Source organism: Temnothorax longispinosus, chromosome 6 (genome assembly GCF_030848805.1).
Source record: "Temnothorax longispinosus isolate EJ_2023e chromosome 6, Tlon_JGU_v1, whole genome shotgun sequence".
NCBI classification, from domain to species: Eukaryota; Metazoa; Arthropoda; class Insecta; order Hymenoptera; family Formicidae; genus Temnothorax; species Temnothorax longispinosus.
In genome coordinates, this window is record NC_092363.1 from 7,825,967 (window position 1) to 7,844,716 (window position 18,750).

The 18,750-nt window shown below is 38.3% G+C and overlaps 1 protein-coding gene across 3 annotated transcripts in view; it reads left to right on the top strand.

The window, feature by feature from the left end:
* Window positions 1–1,217: 1,217 nt before the first annotated feature.
* LOC139814115 (neurotrimin) overlaps window positions 1,218–18,750 on the top strand; it is a 278,622-nt gene continuing 261,089 nt past the window's right edge. For 2 of the 3 annotated variants that reach the window (XM_071780135.1, XM_071780137.1), the window contains exons 1-2: window positions 1,218–2,588; window positions 8,431–8,557. In XM_071780135.1, coding sequence (XP_071636236.1) covers window positions 8,494–8,557 — 64 coding nt within the window. In that variant the 5' untranslated portion in view covers window positions 1,218–2,588; window positions 8,431–8,493. Of the gene's footprint in view, window positions 2,589–8,234; window positions 8,345–8,430; window positions 8,558–18,750 lie in introns of those variants that run through there. The other variant, XM_071780136.1, reaches the window with a different exon arrangement.

The following is an 18,750-nucleotide window of genomic DNA, read 5'->3' on the forward strand; positions in this document are numbered from 1 at the left end:
CGCAGTAATCGAGGAATAGAGCGATGCTTCCGTGGAAAGTCAGGATTTTACCGTTTCTACCGCATCCAATTCGGAATGATGTAAAGCCGTCTATTACGTGGCCCCCGCGAATCACGTGACGTTCGCAAATGCATGCAAGTCTTGGAAAACACGCAGCTCAGAACGCGAGCCTTATTCTGTCATAAGAATGATTTAGGCCATATTGATTAAGAAATTACGTGAACCTATTCTTCTCGTGCCTTTAGATTACCTATTCGCCACTTTTAAGCGCCTAGCACGTCTCATATAACATATTATATATATATATAAATTAATATAAGAATTGTGTAACATACACATGTATAAGGCGTACAATTCACACAGAGCTCCATAACAAATTTTAGATTGCTCTGGATGTTTTTTACACGTGAAGAAAATACATAAAATATATATGAAGTATTATGAAAGATGTCTAAACGGAAATAATTAGAAAGATTCAATTCCGTGCGTCCTGTTTTTACCGAGTATTTGTAATATCGATCGATTGCCTGCGAGAGTCATACCGGGTTACTTTCTTAATTTAATTATGACGGTATTTGGAGTACCTACTCCGTGTATGTACTTTATCTTCATTTCTGTTCATATTTTCAAATGTTTCTACGGAAGAAAAGTTCTTACAATTAGTATAATTAAATTTAAACACAATTAAATTTACTTACTTTATCTATTTAAAATAATTTTGATAATTTAATATAATTCGTGTAATTAAATATCATACATTTTTATATAATTTAATCACACTCAAACATTTTATATCGAGTGATAGAATATAAAAATGTTGGCAGTGATAATTAATATAGATCAAGATCTAAACGTTTAACCAATAGGCAATGGTTTTTTGACAATGCATCCCCTGAATTTCTTTTCTCCGCAAAAGCCAGCGCAATTCCGAAAAATTCGTTTCCGATAGCACGAATGATATTTTAAAAAATTTCGTGTAAATTTCTCGTGGCGGCGCGGGCGCGTACGACGGTGCCCTCTCGACGACAAGGTGGCACGGGCAAAAGCGGAGCACCGTGCCGCTCTGTATGGGGAGGGGATACGAAGGGGTGTCGGATACGAGGAGGGGTTGAATGGGTGGCGGATCTCCCGCCGCTCGCTTCACGGCGGATGGTTCACCGGACGCCCGTCGTCGGGGCGCTGCAACCCGTCAGGACGTCAGTTCTCCATCGCATCGCGCCAGGGTTGGACCTGGATCCCACAGGCGCGCACACACACATACACATACACACACGTACAAATACAACACATCTATATGCACGCACGTACGCGCGCGCATCTCTGCGTGCGGGCACCCTCGCCGCGATTCCAGTGAACAGCGGGACAAGTCGCGTGACTATGAGTGAATCGCGCTCGTACTTGTCTCGGCTAATTACTCCTCGTCGATGATAATTGATAACGCGCGCGCAATTAAACGCGACGTGCACTCGCTCGTACGCTCGAGTGTTCGCGCCAAGTTCGCGCGAGTGTCAGCCGCCGGGACGCTGGCGGCTGCCGAGGGTGAATAGTGACATATTCGAGAGGCGATTCGACCGATCGGTCACGGGTCAAGTGTCGCGAGATACGAGAGAGATATCGACGAGCGTTTCGGAATTGTCAGGAAGGAGTGCGGACAGTAGTACTGGGGAGACGGTAAACAGGATTTCGGACAGTAGTGAGAGAGACAGTCGCGCGCGACAAGTAGTGACCAGTAGTGACGGATCGTCACGAAGGAGCAGTAGCGGAGGACAGCAGCGACAGAGTCGCGGTGTAGTAGTCGTACGGTAGATTGTACCGCCACCGGACTCACAATCAGTGATAGCGGCTCGTGGTGGCCAGACCGGCTGACAGGGGGCTTTTGGTGGATCAGCTGGCACGATCCATCCGCGATACAAACGCCCTGTTGGATCAATGGGGTATCTATGTTGCGGCATGTATATCCGCGATAACGGCCAACATGCGAGCACGCTTAATCTACGCGCGTATGCGTAATCGTCGCGTCTCGCTATCGACGAGGATTCAATTAAGCCTACCGCGAGGAAGGTCAAGTACGCTATGCGACGAGCGACGAGCGAAAAGCGACGAGCGACGAGCTAGGGGGCCCGAGTTTTAATTAAAACTCGCCCGTGGGGATTCCCATTATCGCGCGCGCGTCTCAAATTCGGGATTAATTAGCTGCGTCGGGAACGAGAGCAGCGGCAGTGGCGGCTAGGAGGACGTGATTGCTCCTAGCTCGTATGTTGTGTTCGTAACATCCGTGTGACAGTTTTGTGCGACGCGTCCGGAGCTTCCCGAGCCCATTCTTGCCGTTATGAACGAGCTTCTTTGGTCGCGCTGTGGTTGGCTTGCTTAGTGATCGTGACGATCTTAACGGCGCGGGGGCGGCACTCTGATTACGAATGCAGCTTCGCGAGTGACAGATAGTGAAGTTGCGTGAGGAATTACTAATCGTCGTTTGGAGGCTAGACACAAGCAGAAAAACGCGGAAGTAGCGGGCGTCTTACACTTGACGCGCTTCCGACAACGATGTCGAAGTAGGACGATTCTTGATGATTGGCGATAGGTATTAGGTAAGCGAAATTATTCGCGATTCCGTAAAAAGTTAATTCTTCGGATATAGTACATAATATGTGAAACACACATATACATCACACATATAACGTTTTCTTTCAAAATGACATGTATTGTTATTTTAAACGTTCACGTTTTTAAAGGTGAAATTTAATAAACTTTGATATAATTTATTAATGCGGCTCGTTTTTCTTGAAACTGAATACATGATTTCTGAAATAATTGTTTCACGTGATATTTTTTACGTAATAATTACCTACTGTAATTATAGTATCAACACATTATATTACCTCGTATTATGTAGCATCATTATTCGTTTAGTACATTTAATTAGTTGCAAATTATAATAATGTAATAATGCATCAACTGATATGTAATAGTTAAATATGCTATTATACATGATGCTCAATATATTGCTTTCCTTTGTTTTTCGTCGCATTGCAGCATCAGAAGCTCCAATGTGATATTTAGTTGTCAGCTCGCGCGCGGAGTATGTACCTTAGACTCATCAAATATTGGTCGTTGCTAATTACATCGATCAAACGCGCGGTCATAATTCCATTAACTTCAAGTAAGTAATTTCGATTTATTCGTGTGAAATGAAGTACCATTCCGTAATGTATAATATTTGCGTGTAGCGACAGACCCCTATATAAACGTAATATCTAAAATCTCTTACGAAAAATGCAGAATTATTTCCTGCTGAAACCAAACATATATAGATTGAGTTAAAATCGTAAAAATATAATTCGAAATAAATGAGACCGAATGCAGTGCCATGCGATTAACAATAGTCGCAAAAATATTACGCTCACTGCGAATCGAATTTCATTGCACATAAAATATACTGAAGTAAAAAACCTATATTGGGGTATACATTTCAATCATTCTTGAAAAAAAGCAGGAGTTTTTTGTGGCTAATAATTTTAGCAGTATTATATTGTATGTACAAATTTACGGTGCGGGATGTTTCCAGAAATGGCGTTTTGCGTTCTGCGAAGTTATGTGAGAAGTTGCGTGAATCTTCATATCATGTAGCGCTATCTTAATGCGTTTTTGGTGCTTAGAAAGGTGCGGGCGGCGCAACGCCTAAGACAAAAGGGAGAGATAACCGCAAATTGGTGTGCCCGTTATCTCTAGACGCTGCGTTAATTATCTCCATTTTATAAGCATCCGCAGACGCTCGTAAGATAGCAAACAACGAGGCACCGGGACATACCCGAGTACCTCATTTACGTAGCACAGAGATGTGGTGAGTTGTTTCGGAGTGTGTTGGCTTTGCATGAATAAACACCCGGCCATTTCGTTTCAGCGGCGAGCCCCGTTGCCGAAATTACGCCACGGCATTACTCGGGAGCGATCCGAACTGAAACGCGCGTAACGAGCGTTCCTACTTTCGCGATGTGTATACGCTTTCCGCGAAACGGCTGTTCTTCTATGCCGCCAGATCTACCCGTTACGATCGCATACACATTTTACTCTACAAGTACACTTCACGCACTCCTTCATCAACATACATCAGATAATCCCCACAAAATACGCTTTCGCGCAATATATTCGTATCTCGTGTGTGTGTGTGCGCGCGCGCGCTATGTTATTCAATCATACATTCACGATACTCGACCGTGCTTCCCTTCGGATCTTATTAATAGCACTTATGCGCGTTTACATTGAATTATTACCGGGTGCCCGTTAGTTTGTCGCGAGATCGGTATCCTGCGCCTCCGTTTTGCCTCGTCAGTGTTCACGAATGATCGATCAACATCTCGTGCGGCCAAACGATAGCGATCCCGCCGTCGTTATTGCTCATACTGGTAATGATGTTAATGGTCGTGGTGGGTGCCGGTTACGTGGTGGCCAATAATGTTTCCCACGTACCACAGGTCGTACGTGGAGAATGAAAAATGTGTTTGAGCTGTGTAAATAAACGTTAGAGGGCCCGTCCGTCTGACGGGTTTCACGAAAGCAAACGCAAAGCTGGATGGTCCCGACGAGATATGAACTGTCCCGTTCCAAAAAACGTTTGAAAAATAACGTTTCTACGACGTGTTGCTCACGCTAATTGCGAGTATCACGACCATTGTTTACCGCGCGCATGTTTAGCAGATTAGAAACGTAGGGCTGTTTGCTGATATGGAAAAAGAGTGAGGATGTGGGCTAATTTAACTTTATGTTTTAAATTATAGAGTTGAAATTCCTATCACGGTGAAATTCGCAGAGTTACGCGTTTCTAATAATATGGAAACATAATTCTGTTGTTCAGTACTATTGTCGTGTTGTGGCGTAGCGGCGATGATCGCGGCTGACTTGCGTTTTTGAGAAATTAAACTTATCTAGTTGCGAATGATGAGTTGTGTGGGAGGCGTTTAAAATATTAACTATCTTGCGCACAATAGATAATGTACATGAAAAGAATATTTATTTTCAATGACTTACATCGCTATTCCACTCACAATCAGAGTGATCCAAATATAATTTGTACTCTTTATAATTAATGGCAACTAATAAGAGAATGCCGAGGTACCATTCATTACTGATGCTTCTGTTTTGCAAGAATGCTTGCTACCTTTATCTTTGAATATCAATACGTTTTAATTTCTCTTAAAAATTTTACGTTATTCTGAAAACGTATAGTTTGCGTTGTAATTAATGTTCTCTTCTAAGGTTTCTTGTGAATTATCTGCTGGAAATTTTCTTGAAAATATTATTATCCTTATCTGCAGCTCAGCGAGCCCCGCTTTCGTTTCTGCAGTGTGGACACTGCAGAGAAGATACAAATATAAAGATCTTATCATATAACTACGTATAAACGAAAGCTCCACGGCGTTCCGTCTCGCTTCTTTGGTCGTATATGTAGGTACATTCGCGTGCATTCGCGGAAGTGCGTTTAGTCTTTTATCTTGAAAAATGCGCCGGATGCAATTTTATATTATATGAGTGTTGCGCGCGCGCATTTTGTCCATGCTCAAACGAAGCAACAGTTGTTGCCTTCTCTCGCTGTTGTTTCTTGTCGTAGCCTAATCAAGAATGTTGATAATCCACATTTCTTTGCTATTTATTGAAATACGCTGTACGCTGTGCTTTCAGTACTGCATGTCTATTCTGTTTCTATATCACAAAAATCTTGTGAATAAAGGGAACATTTTATAGTATGTGAGTACATTATGAGAGAAGAAAAACAACAAAGAGTTAAATAAGAACTTTTTAAAATACATATATTGATTAATGCATTTTATATGACAGCTCTTCTTGACAACATTTCCGATATTAAATTTATATAGATATATATATATAATATATATGATTTTATGTTCTCATTGCATGAAGAACACGCAGTTCATATTGCGTAGGATTATGAAAATAAAATATGTGAATGTGTGATGTAATATTGTAGCTTTATTGCGAAACGGAGTTACCGCAAAAAATTCATTTTGTATTATTCATATGTATTAGTTATGCGCACGGCGCGGCTTGGAAGCACGCCGAAATTTTGCTCGAAACGTATGGCTTGTGGCGTCTTGCGAAACCGTAGCAAAGCGGAATTTCAGGTTTTCGAAGCACACAGTGTATGACGATATAAAGTCCGCGCGCGCACAACCGGTGCATAAAGTAAAGCGGACTGGGATGAAAGGAGCGGAGAACCAGCGGGAACCGTGTGTCTGAAGGGTTGCCTGGTTCGTGTGGTAGTTGCGAGCTGCGAGAGCAGCGGTCGGTGTGGATAGAGCGATAGTGTTACCTATTTCGCTTTCACTGCTCTGGTTAAACATAAAAAGAAAAAAAAGAGAGAAAAAGGGTCATGTATTTAGCACTCTAGAACGATATCTGGCTCAAGCAGTAGATTAAGAAATACAGATAGCTTTTTAAATTAAAATTTCATCGCATTATTCGGTTTTTGTTTGAATTTAAAATGCTAATTTAATTTTTACAATTTTATGAATATCTTAAATATTTAATTATATAAAATATAAATGTTAAAAATAAAGACAGCATAAGAAAATATGTCGGAAATGTAATTTTCGCTGAAGAACAATCTACTTCAAATTGATCAAATAATACATCTGCAAATTTTGTGACACTGTAATTTAGTTGTATCGTAAATAACAAGCTTTCCTGATGAAGCTAGCTCGAGTCTCAAGTTGTAGCGTTTTTAGTAGATTACATGAAATATTTGCGAAAATAAACAGGACGAAGAAAACGGGGCGGCGATTACGTTTTGACACGAAGATACAGCGCGTGATTTGTATAAATGGAGTATGTCACGGTTGAAAGCGACTCGAGGGAGGCACGGCAAGCTATTTCGCTAACGGTTATACCGGTTATAATATGGGTAGGAGGACGTTGCGCCTTCCGCGGATCCGTCCGAGGACGACGCTATCTCGACGTGACGAATGAGCAGCTTCTCGGGACCATCTCGCGGAGCAGAAAGCGCGGACGCTCGAGAAAATCATCCGCATGTTCCGGGAAATTCTCGAATAAAATTTCTAGTAGATCGTGTGCGACCATACAGGGTGTTTTCCAAGTTTCCCACGCTTTTCCTCATATAAGGACTTTAGAGTTATTTGGAGTGGATTTTTCCATAAATGTAAAAATGATATTTTACTCTGATATTTATAATGTAAATTTTTCTTCAGCAAAATTTTTCATTTTAGTAGAAAACGATAGACTTTACATTTAAAGAAATGATGAAAAACTAAATAAATTTGAAATATTATTGCAATTAAATTTGTATTTTAGAGAGAATTGTAAAAAAATTTGCGCGCAATCGAATTTTAGTCGAAGAAAATCGACTTTATATTATTCAAAAATTTCATATACGAACGAAAGTGTACAGGAAATCTGAGAAAATCTCTCTCTCTCTCTCTCTCTCTCTCTCTGAGGGGATGGTATCCCAGGGCGCTCAATAATAAATGTACGCTTTCTCTCTCTCTCTCTCTCTCTCTCTCTCTCTCTCTCTCTCTCTCTCTCTCTCTCTTTTCATTTCTTTAAATATAGCTTGTTACGAATCGGTCGATTAGACATTAGAGCGATTGTTCTCGTATAAATAAATAGAAACGTTGTTGCAAATTTTTTTGCATCTGGCTTTTCAACCTGCGCTATACTGGTCGCGAGTGAAAATTCTTGAATTGTTAATTAATTGTAAGCCCTCGTATCTCCAGTTATTTTTCTTCCAGAATAAATTTTTTTGCAATAAAAAAAATTTACATGACAATATATAAAAACCAGTATAACAATAATTCTAATCAGTGCAGTGTAGCAATTAATAAATATCTATTTAAAATTTTTATTTTAGGAATGTGATATGTTTAACATGTTTTATCGCGTTAGATGGTCGTAAAAGGACGGAGAGAAAAAATATTTTATCTACAAGTTATCTTAAGTTGTTATTTGTAAGCTAAACAGAATTTTATTTCAAGACGTGTATCTCTCAGAGATGTCTTTATAGATATAATTCAAAGAATGAAGGCCTTTATTTTCAACTGCTGGAGGGGAATAAAAATTGGAGGTTGCAATTTGTTACGTGGTTATATGTTATCATAATATTTTTGTAGACACATGCTTGATCGAGTAATTATTATTGCGCGACATCCGCTGTTGTTGGTATAATGGGATGCGTGGGAAGCGCGCAAGATTACGCGTAACAAATTGCGACGCTAACACAATCGTTTCCTCGGCTTTCCTCGCCAGTACTCCACCAACGCCAACGGCTGCGCGGGCGTACAGCACTTAGCCGGGCGTTTACGAAACCGTCGCCTTTGTAAGATAAACGCGCGACCGAACTTGTAATATCTTGTGACATCGCGCACACGCGCGGTTTAACGTAATGCGTCTTCCTTGTTCCAGCTCGTTCTAACGCACGGAAGGCGCGTATTATGTGAGGAGGAAACCGCGACGAGGGAAACGAAGATGTCCGCCGTCAGCGTCGTCGCATGGTTGCTCGGCGCCGTCGCTTTGGCTGCGATTAATAATGGTGAGTCTTTCTGTCTAAAAATCACGGATGGTAATGTGGGAATTTGCCACAAAAAGTCTATAAGTATTATGGTGCTTAAAAAAAAAAAACTAACATTTATATTGAAAGAAGCTCTGTGCATAAGTATGCATAATTATTTTTTATAATATATACAATAGTCAAATTAAAAGTTATTTTTTTGAAATAAGTATAATTTACGAAAGCAGCTTTTGCTTAAGGTTTTTACAGACTTTTCAGGTTAAAATTTTATTTTTTATTATCACACAATTAGTTATCTTGATCATACTTCAACCGTTATAATTATCGAGTATAGCAAAAAATAGATATAAATGTATTTAATTAATTATTTATTCTATGATCTTTCATATTTATTTAATTCCGCACGCTGATTGTGTTTTGATTGATACAATCAAGGATTGAATTTGCGATACAGGAAAAGGTTGAAATTAATGTTTTCTTATTAAAGTATTTCGTAAAGTTTTGCTTATTTCCGGGTATTGATCAAATCGATCAAAAAACAAACTGGATAGTGTTTTACAATCTTTCGTGCTATGCTTTGATGAGAAACATTTTGTAAAAGAGAATCGTCTGATAAGTTTTATCACATCAAAATATCGCGACCTCATTTAAGGAATTGCTCAGGTATAATATTGTTCTCAAGGATATTATTTAAATTATGTAACATATAAAGCATGGTCTTATTGTTCGCCCAACAACATCCAGGATGCGAGGAACAAACGTATTTATGCTCGCCGCACTTTAAAATATATAAAAACGAACCGTTTTCTATGAACGGGTGTGTGAAGCTAGCGTCTTCATTTTGCGGAAACTCACAAATTAGAGAGTTCTGACTTCCTTTTCAAATGTTCTAGAGTTTCCTGTAGTTTAAACAAACTGTTTCTGGCGTTTTAAGCCAAAAAAACGCGTCGTACATGAACTGAGACGTTCACGCGAGCGTCTCACTTGTACTACACAAGTTCCACTATCTGTATATCATCAGATTTGGCGAGAATCTATATAGTTCTATAACAGTTCTATAAAGAGTTCTGGCCATAGAAAAGAAAAAAATTACTTATGAGGGTAGCTACAAAAAAATACAATGTAACGGAGGTATTACGCGAGTTGAGAGCAGTTCCGGAGCGTTAGTATAAATATTTTTCGAGTAGTTATGAAGCATTTCTTAAAGAGTTCCGAGGCGGTAGAATTTGTAGTTATATTTTAAAAAATTAATAACCGAAAAGTAATCATGACGGAAAACGATGAAACGCTAAGCGAAATCTCGGAGTTCCGGTTTATATAAAATATTTTTCGAGTAGTTCTGAACATATAGAAGCATTTTCCAAAGAGTTCGGGCATTGGGCATTGTTGTCATAATTGTAAATAAATTAATAAACACTCGAAAGTCAGGAAATTATCGAAAATAGGTGAGACGCTGGCCGTATTTTCGACAGTTCTGCGAGTTTTATTATAATTTTCGTACAGTTCTGAACGTGTTCTAACGTTTTCTAAAGAGTTCTGGCGATAAAACATTATTTAATCATTTTTTAAATAATTTTTATCGCTCGAGAAAGACGCATTTACGGGTATAATGGTGAGACGCTGTAGGAAATCTCGGAGTTCTGGTTCTTATATAATTTTTTTCGTTCGTATAGTTCTGAACATATAAAAGCAATTTCTAAAGAGTTCCGGGGGCGTTGGCAATGTTGTATAATTTTTAAATAAATTAATAACGCTCGAAGTCAGGAATTCTAATCGAAAATAGGTGAGACGCTGGCCGTATTTCGACAGTTCTGCGAGTTTTTATTATAATTTTCGTACAGTTCTGAACGTGTTCTAACGTTTTCTAAAGAGTTCTGGCGATAAACATTATTCTAGGGCGATAATCATTTTTTTAAATAATTTTTAATCGCTCGAGAAAGACGCATTTACGGGTATATGGGTGAGACGCTGTAGGAAATCTCGGAGTTCTGGCTTATATAAAATATTTTTCGTATAGTTCTGAACATATAAAAGCAATTTCTAAAGAGTTCCGGGCGTTGGCAATGTTGTAAAATTTTTAAATAAATTAATAACGCTCGAAAGTCAGGAATTTATCGAAAAAAGGTGAGACGCTGGCCGTATTTTCGACCGTTTCTGTTCTGCGAGTTTTATTATAATTTTCGTACAGTTCTGAACGTGTTCTAACGTTTTTCAAAGAGTTCTGGCGATAAACATTATTTATTCTCATTTTTTTTTAATAATTTTATCGCCGAGAAAGACGCATTTACGGGTATATGGGTGAGACGCTGTAGGAAATCTCGGAGTTCTGGCTTATATAAAATATTTTCGTATAGTTCTGAACATATAGAATGCGTCTTTCTCGGGCGATTAAATAATGTTTTATCGCCAGAACTCTTTAGAAAACGTTAGAACACGTTCAGAACTGTACGAAAATTATAATAAAATTCGCAGAACTGTCGATATACGGCCAGCGTCTCCCTATTTTCGATAAATTCCTGACTTTCGAGGCGTTATTAATTTATTTAAAAATTGATACAACAATGCCAACGCCCGGAAACTCTTTAGAAAATTGCTTTTATATGTTCAGAACTATACGAAAAATATTTTATATAAGCCAGAACTCGCCGAGATTTCCTACAAGCGTCTCACTCATATCCCGTAAATGCTGTCTTTCTCGGGCGATAAAAATTATTTAAAAAATGATTAAATAATGTTTATCGCCAGAACTTTTAGAAAACGTTAGAACACGTTCAGAACTGTACGAAAAATTATAATAAAACTCGCAGACTGTCGAAATACTGCCAGCGTCTCACCTATTTTCGATAAATTCCTGACTTTTTCGAGCGTTATTAATTTATTTAAAAATTTTACAACATTGCCAACGCCCGGAACTCTTAGAAATTGCTTTTATATGTTCAGAACTATACGAAAAATATTTTATATAAGCCAGAACTCCGAGATTTCCTACAAGCGGTCTCACCATATACCCGTAAATGGTCTTCTCGGGGCGATAAAAATTATTTAAAAAATGATTAAATAATGTTTATCGCCAGAACTCTTTAGAAAACGTTAGAACACGTCAGAACTGTAACGAAAATATAATAAAACCTCGCAGAACGTCGAAAATACGGCCAGCGTCTCACATATTTTCGATAAATTCCTGACTTTCGAGCGTTATTAATTTATTTAAAAATTTTACAACATGCCAAAGCCCGGAACTCTTTAGAAATTGCTTTTATATGTTCAGAACTATAAGAAAAATATTTTATATAAGCCCAGAACTCCGAGATTTCCTATACCGCGTCTCACTCATATACACGTAAATGCGTCTTTCTCGAGCGATAAAAATTATTTAAAAAATGATTAAATAGAAGTTTATCGCCAGTAACTCTTTAGAAAACGTTCTTCGAACACGTTCAGAACTGTACGAAAATTATAATAGAACTCGCAGAACTGTCGAAAATACGGACAGAGTCTCACCTAGTTGGGGTATCGTATTAAATTCATGACTTTCGAGATGTTATTAATTATTTACAAGTATACAACAATGCATGCCCGGAACTCTTTGGAAAAATGCTTCTAATGGTAGAACTACTCGAAAAATTATTTTATATAAACGGAAAAACTCCGAGATTTGCTTTAGAGTTTCATCGTGGCCGTCATGAGAATTTTTCGGTTATATTATTTGGAAAATATAACACAACTACTAACGCTCGGAACTCTTTAAGAAGGCTCAATATGCTCAGAACTACTCGAAAAAATATTTTACCATAATGGACCTCCGAGCTTTCAACTGGCGTCTTCAACTCGGTATACTCGTTACATTGAATTTTTTTTCGTACTTTATAATTAATTTTTTTGCTTTATATGGCAGAAACTTTTATAGAACTGTTATAGAACTATAGATTCGCAAAATCTGATGAGATCAAGAGGGGGAACTTGTGTAGAAAAGTGAGGACGCTGCGTGAACCTAGCGTTCCAGTTTGACTGACGCGTTTTTTTTGGATTTAAAGCCAAGAAACTATTTGTTGGAAACAGCAGGAACTCTAGACTATTGAAAAGGAAGTCAGAACTCCAATAATTGTGGAGTTTCCGCAAAAATGCGACGCTAGCTTCACACCAGTTTCATAACAGTTGCAATTTATCCGTTTGCTTTTGGTTTTTGCGCCTTTTTGTATTTTTTTATGACGAGTTGCACGAAACGTGAAATAACTCAGAGATATGGTCAAAATACACGGTTGAATTATAGCGATGGCGCATTTGATGGATTCGCGTAGCGCGCTGTTTGTATTACGAGCATAGTAGTGTCTAAATGAAATATGTATATCTGTGGTATTTTTTTGAATGCGTTGTACAAATTTTTAAGAACATTCAATAAATACCAATCGTGAAAAACAATGAAAACAACGAAAAATGTGCGAACAAATCCTAGAAATTGATACAGTTAAGTAATATTTCTATTTTTCTGAGATGACACTTTTATTCTAATATTACATCAAGAATATCAAAAATACGGTTGAGAGGCAGCCTATATGAATTAAAAATTATTTATATATCGATGTTGGAACTAGTAACCTTATGTGTGTGCGTGTTTAATCTAAAAGAGTCACGGTCGGTCAGTGTCTCGCTCCGCGCGTACTTGGCGCGAGACACTGCCGTGTCTCTTTATTTTCTTTCTACATCTTTATTATAAGCAAAACAGTTACCCAGAAACATATTTCTGGATTATATTATAGACATATTTAATATTCTTGGCGTCTTATCGCGTGCGCTTCTCTCTAGAGAAGCTTATTCACCAGATGTTATCCGCGATCATGTCACAAAGGTTTTTTTATTTTAGCGACATGGTATTATCATGGCGACACGCGTTTTGACACAAGTAGAAGAATTTGTCACAAGTGCACGAAATCCGAAAATTAAATTTGCCAACTCGCGTAAAAGTCTTAGAATGTGTCTCTCCGTTGATTGTTGCACTAGTACACAGTAGTAGACAGTGGCCTTATTTATCGGATCTACATGGAATGATATTTTTGTTCCGTTAGAAGAAACAAGTCGACCTTTCCGATCCACCCACGCGTATCATTCGTTTCGAGGGGAAATTCGTGCGGTAGCATACGAAATTCGAGGTTCGTCGAGGTTCGATTGTCGACAGGGTATGGCACAATGATTTCGAATCAACGTGCGTCCACGCTTGTACACGCGAATACGCACGCTGGCCTCTCGTGTGCGTGGCGCCTATTCAAGTATGATTGCTCACTGATCCGCGACCGTACAACTCTCCCCGTTTGGACGAGAGCGAAAATACAAAAATATAGAGCTCGACCCGTTTCAATGCCCGACCTATCGGGAAAGAAGGTTTCATTACTCGCTTCCAATTTCGATATCGATTGAAAGTCGCGCGATATCTTCTTTAATAGAATGATCTTAAAACATTGCTAAAAGAAGAGGAAGGCATTTATAAATAACGCTTAACGTAAAATTATATTTCTTTATTTATTCGTGGAAAAGACTGTTAGTTTTTATGAGTTTATAACAAATTAATTCAATTTTGATCAGTCTCATATACTCTCTTATTTATAGATGTATAAATAATAGACTTTTATTGAAACTTTGGAGCAATTGATAAAATACGCGCATTTCTTGTAGCATTAAAATCCATGCTATCTTTTCGGATTTTTTAATAAATCCGATTTCATCCTAAAGTCGTTCTGTACGTTCCTTTCTTGAGATTCGCACGCATCTTACACACGCTCGTTAGATCGAGATCATTAAAACGTGGCACAGAGAGGAGAGAGCAGTAGTGACAGAATCGTGCTCGCTCGCTCTCTCGCACACTCGTGTAAATAACGCGTACAGATGACACGATAGTTCTTGTCTCGAGCTGCGGGCAATAAACACCCTTTTCCCGAGCAAACAATGCAGTGACATGCCATGGGACGAAGAATTAACGAGACGCGCGCTACGGACCAAACTCAAACTCATCTTCGCTACTTTCATCCCTTCGCCTTCGGTACTTACTCTTTTGTGTGAGCACCCTGTGTGCGCATACAAGACGTATATAAACGCACACGCACAAACACACACATATACATGCACACGCCCGTGCATCGTTTGGAGGGTAGTTACACGTACACCGGCGGATGTTCGACAGCTGTAGCAGCACGTCGCTAGCAGGACTCGTTACGTGCATGTTCCCATACGTATTTTCGCTGGTAAAACGATATGGGTTCCGATCGGCCGTTACGAGCTATTTCATAAGATAGTTAAACCCGTGAGCAAGCAGAGACCCGTAATTACGTCACCAATTTACCGAACGTTCGTTGACGAGGCGACCGTCGGATATGACATTAAAGACGACCTTGTGCGAGAGATTTACGTTAAAGTCGCCGAGTTACTTCCGAGATCGTAAAGTGGATGTATAAATGCGACGGCCGACTATGCGGTAAAAAGTACCGTGGTATAGTGTAATATCATGAGCCTAAGTTATATCTCAAGTTATATTCTTTTTATTTTTTTTACAATGGTCAGAATGATATTTCTGCACAATCGCCATTTATGAATGTCCCAAGGATTTTCGCACACCGACCTGTCGCGCGTTTCCATATTGCGAAATGGTTATTAAAACGCGGCGTCATCCAATTAACGAGTAATTACCGTTGCTTATTATTGCTTGATGAGCACCACACGGTTATATCGCGACAGACGTGTTGTCTAATATTCCATTATCGATGAATATTAATTAATGTCACGCGCGTGTGTAGCGCGCGCGCACGCGCGGATAATTAAATCGTTATAAATTGTCCATACGAAGTCTTCGAATGCGACAATAATGATGCGCGTTATCGCGAATCGCTATTCCTAATTTTTTCACGTTTCGTCGATCGTGATAGATCGATCGTCCGATATACTCGAAGATTACGAACAGCGATATCTTGTGTGCTCATTACGAGTTCTTACCCGAAGTCTGGCAATTAGAGTTGATTTCTTATTGCTAGTACTAGTTTGCTACTCTCCTCGCGACAGAGTTGCGCAAACTGGAGAAAGGATCGTCGGAGGACAGGTTGATTTAAGCCCTGCGGCTAGGTGGTGGAAATCTTTGATAAGGCACGGCTACCGCAAACGCTGATTGGTTGCCCGAGGCCTCGCGCCGATATGACGGTCAAACAATGCGCTTCATGCTAACAATGCAATCGACCGAGATAAAGATGTATAGATCCAACCGATACCCACCTATATATCGCCTGTCCTATCCGATCGTTTGCCTATGACTTAAGATATCCCGATCCTTGAGATATCGATCCTTATTCTAATTTCGAGACTCTGATACTTGAAGGATGAAACATCGTTATTGGCGGATGACGTTCCGCATAATGACATTTTCGCGTTTCTCGGCACAACCTATATGAGGGTCTATAAGATGTAAAATATCGCAGTGAAATTCACGTCTCTTTGGGCACGACAAATGTGGCATAAAATGATCTAACGTAACGTTGCTCGCGTAATTTAATTTCCTTGTATGTACGCGGCGTTACGCGGAGACGCGAGTACGCAAGCGCTGAAGCGGGTTACGCATGTGACACACTATGCTCTTGGTTATATTTTGCATAATTCTCTTTGATCAACGTTTCGCGGCGCTTTGGCATGATTAAATTAATTTAATCACTTCTAATCTGCACGTGCGTCTTTGTATCTGTCGCGATTAGGGAATACGTACTTTAGTTTCTATCGCGTCGACGAAATTGGGAGCTAAGGTAAAAGTACCAATAACTGGCCACTTAAAGCATACGAAGAAAATAAATCTTAAATCTAATACATAAAATTAATTTTATGCTACAAAAAACTTTTTTATTTAGGAAGTTATAACTATTTTCTACTTAAACGAGTAAAAAAAGTGATATTTTTGCGGTATTTTATTTAAGTTAAATAAAAATGTAGTAGACATCGATGTCCCAATACATGACCAGCCAAATGCGATTGTCCCAGCGTCCAAATTATGAGGTCCTAGTAACTAGCCATGACTTTTTAAGTGTATTAAAATAATTTTAATGAAAGGAATTTTATTTGCAGAGTAAAAGCAAGAAGAATATAATAAATAAGTTAATAAAAAAACATTAGAAAAGTTAAAAATATAAAAATATTGGATAAAGAAATGCTAGTAGGTTAGAAAAGATATAGAGGTTAGAAAATATCTAGTCTTAGAAAAAGTTTTTACAGTCTAATAAATGATTTATTTTTTATTATTAATGTTTTAAATAAATAAATTATTTATTATTAATTAAAAAATAATTTTTACAATGTAATAAATAATTTGATTTTACTACTAATTAATAATTAGATTTAAATCACTTAAAACTTCAATACAACACATTTTAACAGACTGTTTATAATAGTTGTTGGTGCCCTTTATATCAGAAAAGGATCATAAGTGGTAACATAAGTGTTAATATAGTACCTTTAGCATTTACATTGAACAAAACAGTTATGCTTTCTTCTCATCACCATGCACGCATGTACAATTTTATAAAGACTTTGATCCTTACGAGCCATTAATACACTGTCTGCCTTTGGAACTAAGAAAAAAGAACTTTAATCTAAAACAAATACTCTTGATAGATGGATGTCAGTAGGTTTAACTTTTGTAAATGTTCTTTCAACTTCTCTGAATTAATTCTTTAAAATATCTTCTGTTGCTGATGCTCAATTCATTCGTCAAATTTTTGCGATACTTGGAGTCACATCTGGATGTCTACGACAAAAACTTTTCCACCAGTGCCTGCCTGGTTTATTATCCTTTAAAGGAGACTCAGTGATAGTTTCTGCAGACATTGAAGATGTTGACTGGATTTTCTATTGCAGCCAAAGAGGTTTCCCTGTAACAAAATCTCAATATCTTCAGTGTGCAGTGCAGAAACTGATCACTGAGTCTTCTTTCAAGGATAATGAACTAGGCAGATACTGATAGGAAAGTTTTTGTCGTAGACATCCAGATGTGATTCCAAGAATCACTCAAAATTTGACAATAAATTCAGCATCAGCAACAGAATTAAGATGTTTAAAGAATTAGTTCAGAAAAGTAAAAGAACATTTACAAAAGTTAAATCTACTAGACATCCATATCTGTCAAAAGTATTTGTCAGATGAAGTTCTCTTTTCTTGGTTCCAAAAACAGACAGGCAAAGAATTTACAATTTGAGGTTATATATACATGTCAATAAAAATGCACGAAAGAAATGCATAAAACAGAAAAAATACGAATTTAAGTACACTCTCAGTTACAATAAGTAATGTTTACCAATAAATATACTTACAAATTTCGTACAGAAAACTTAAAAACAAAGCACAAAAACTCGAACGCGTGTTGCGGCTAGATATTAGGACAACAAGTAAGCACTTGAGATGACGATTCGCCCGATAACTGGACAGCCGGCTAGTTTTAGGGCAGGCAAGATTGTCACATACCGATTCATAGCCATGCAAAATTTTATTGAAAAAACAATTAAATGAGCAATTTTCATTTTTTATTTATTATAAATATTCTTAAGATTGTGTAGAAATGTACTTATGCAGAAATATCTAATATTATGATTATTATCATCTTAACAAGAATCACACTTTCCTTAGCCATATCTAAAGAATCTATGGAAGACTCACTGTGCATTTGACTACGATAATTCAAACAATTTTTTTAAATATTTAAAAAAAAAAAAACAAAATGTTTAGTGGCATAATTTTTATATAAGACACTGAATAACCAAAGAACATAATCAGTAAAAATATTTTTCTTACTTTATGTAATAGCTAACAAAAAATAAAATATCATCAATGGCCAAGTAATCGGACAAGGCCCGGTCATTGTACTTGTAACCTTATAGAACGCTCGTGATATCGAGCGTTTTCCGTGCAGCGTGCAGCCCGTAGTTGTGTTGCGCGTTTAAAGCACACGTACATCCGGTACGCCGCGCCACGCCGCGCCGATACACAAAGCCGCGTGGCGTCTAAGTACCAAGATATACGTTGTTACGCGCGATCGATGTTGTTATATTTTTCTTCAACCGTGTATATACATTGGGCCTTGTTTTCTCGAGTATAATGAACCTCGTTTGTCGTTAAACTTCGTCGTATCTATATAGACTGCTACTCTCGGCTAGCGCCGGGCTATCGGCGACGTTGACGTTGCCGCGCGTTCGAGCATA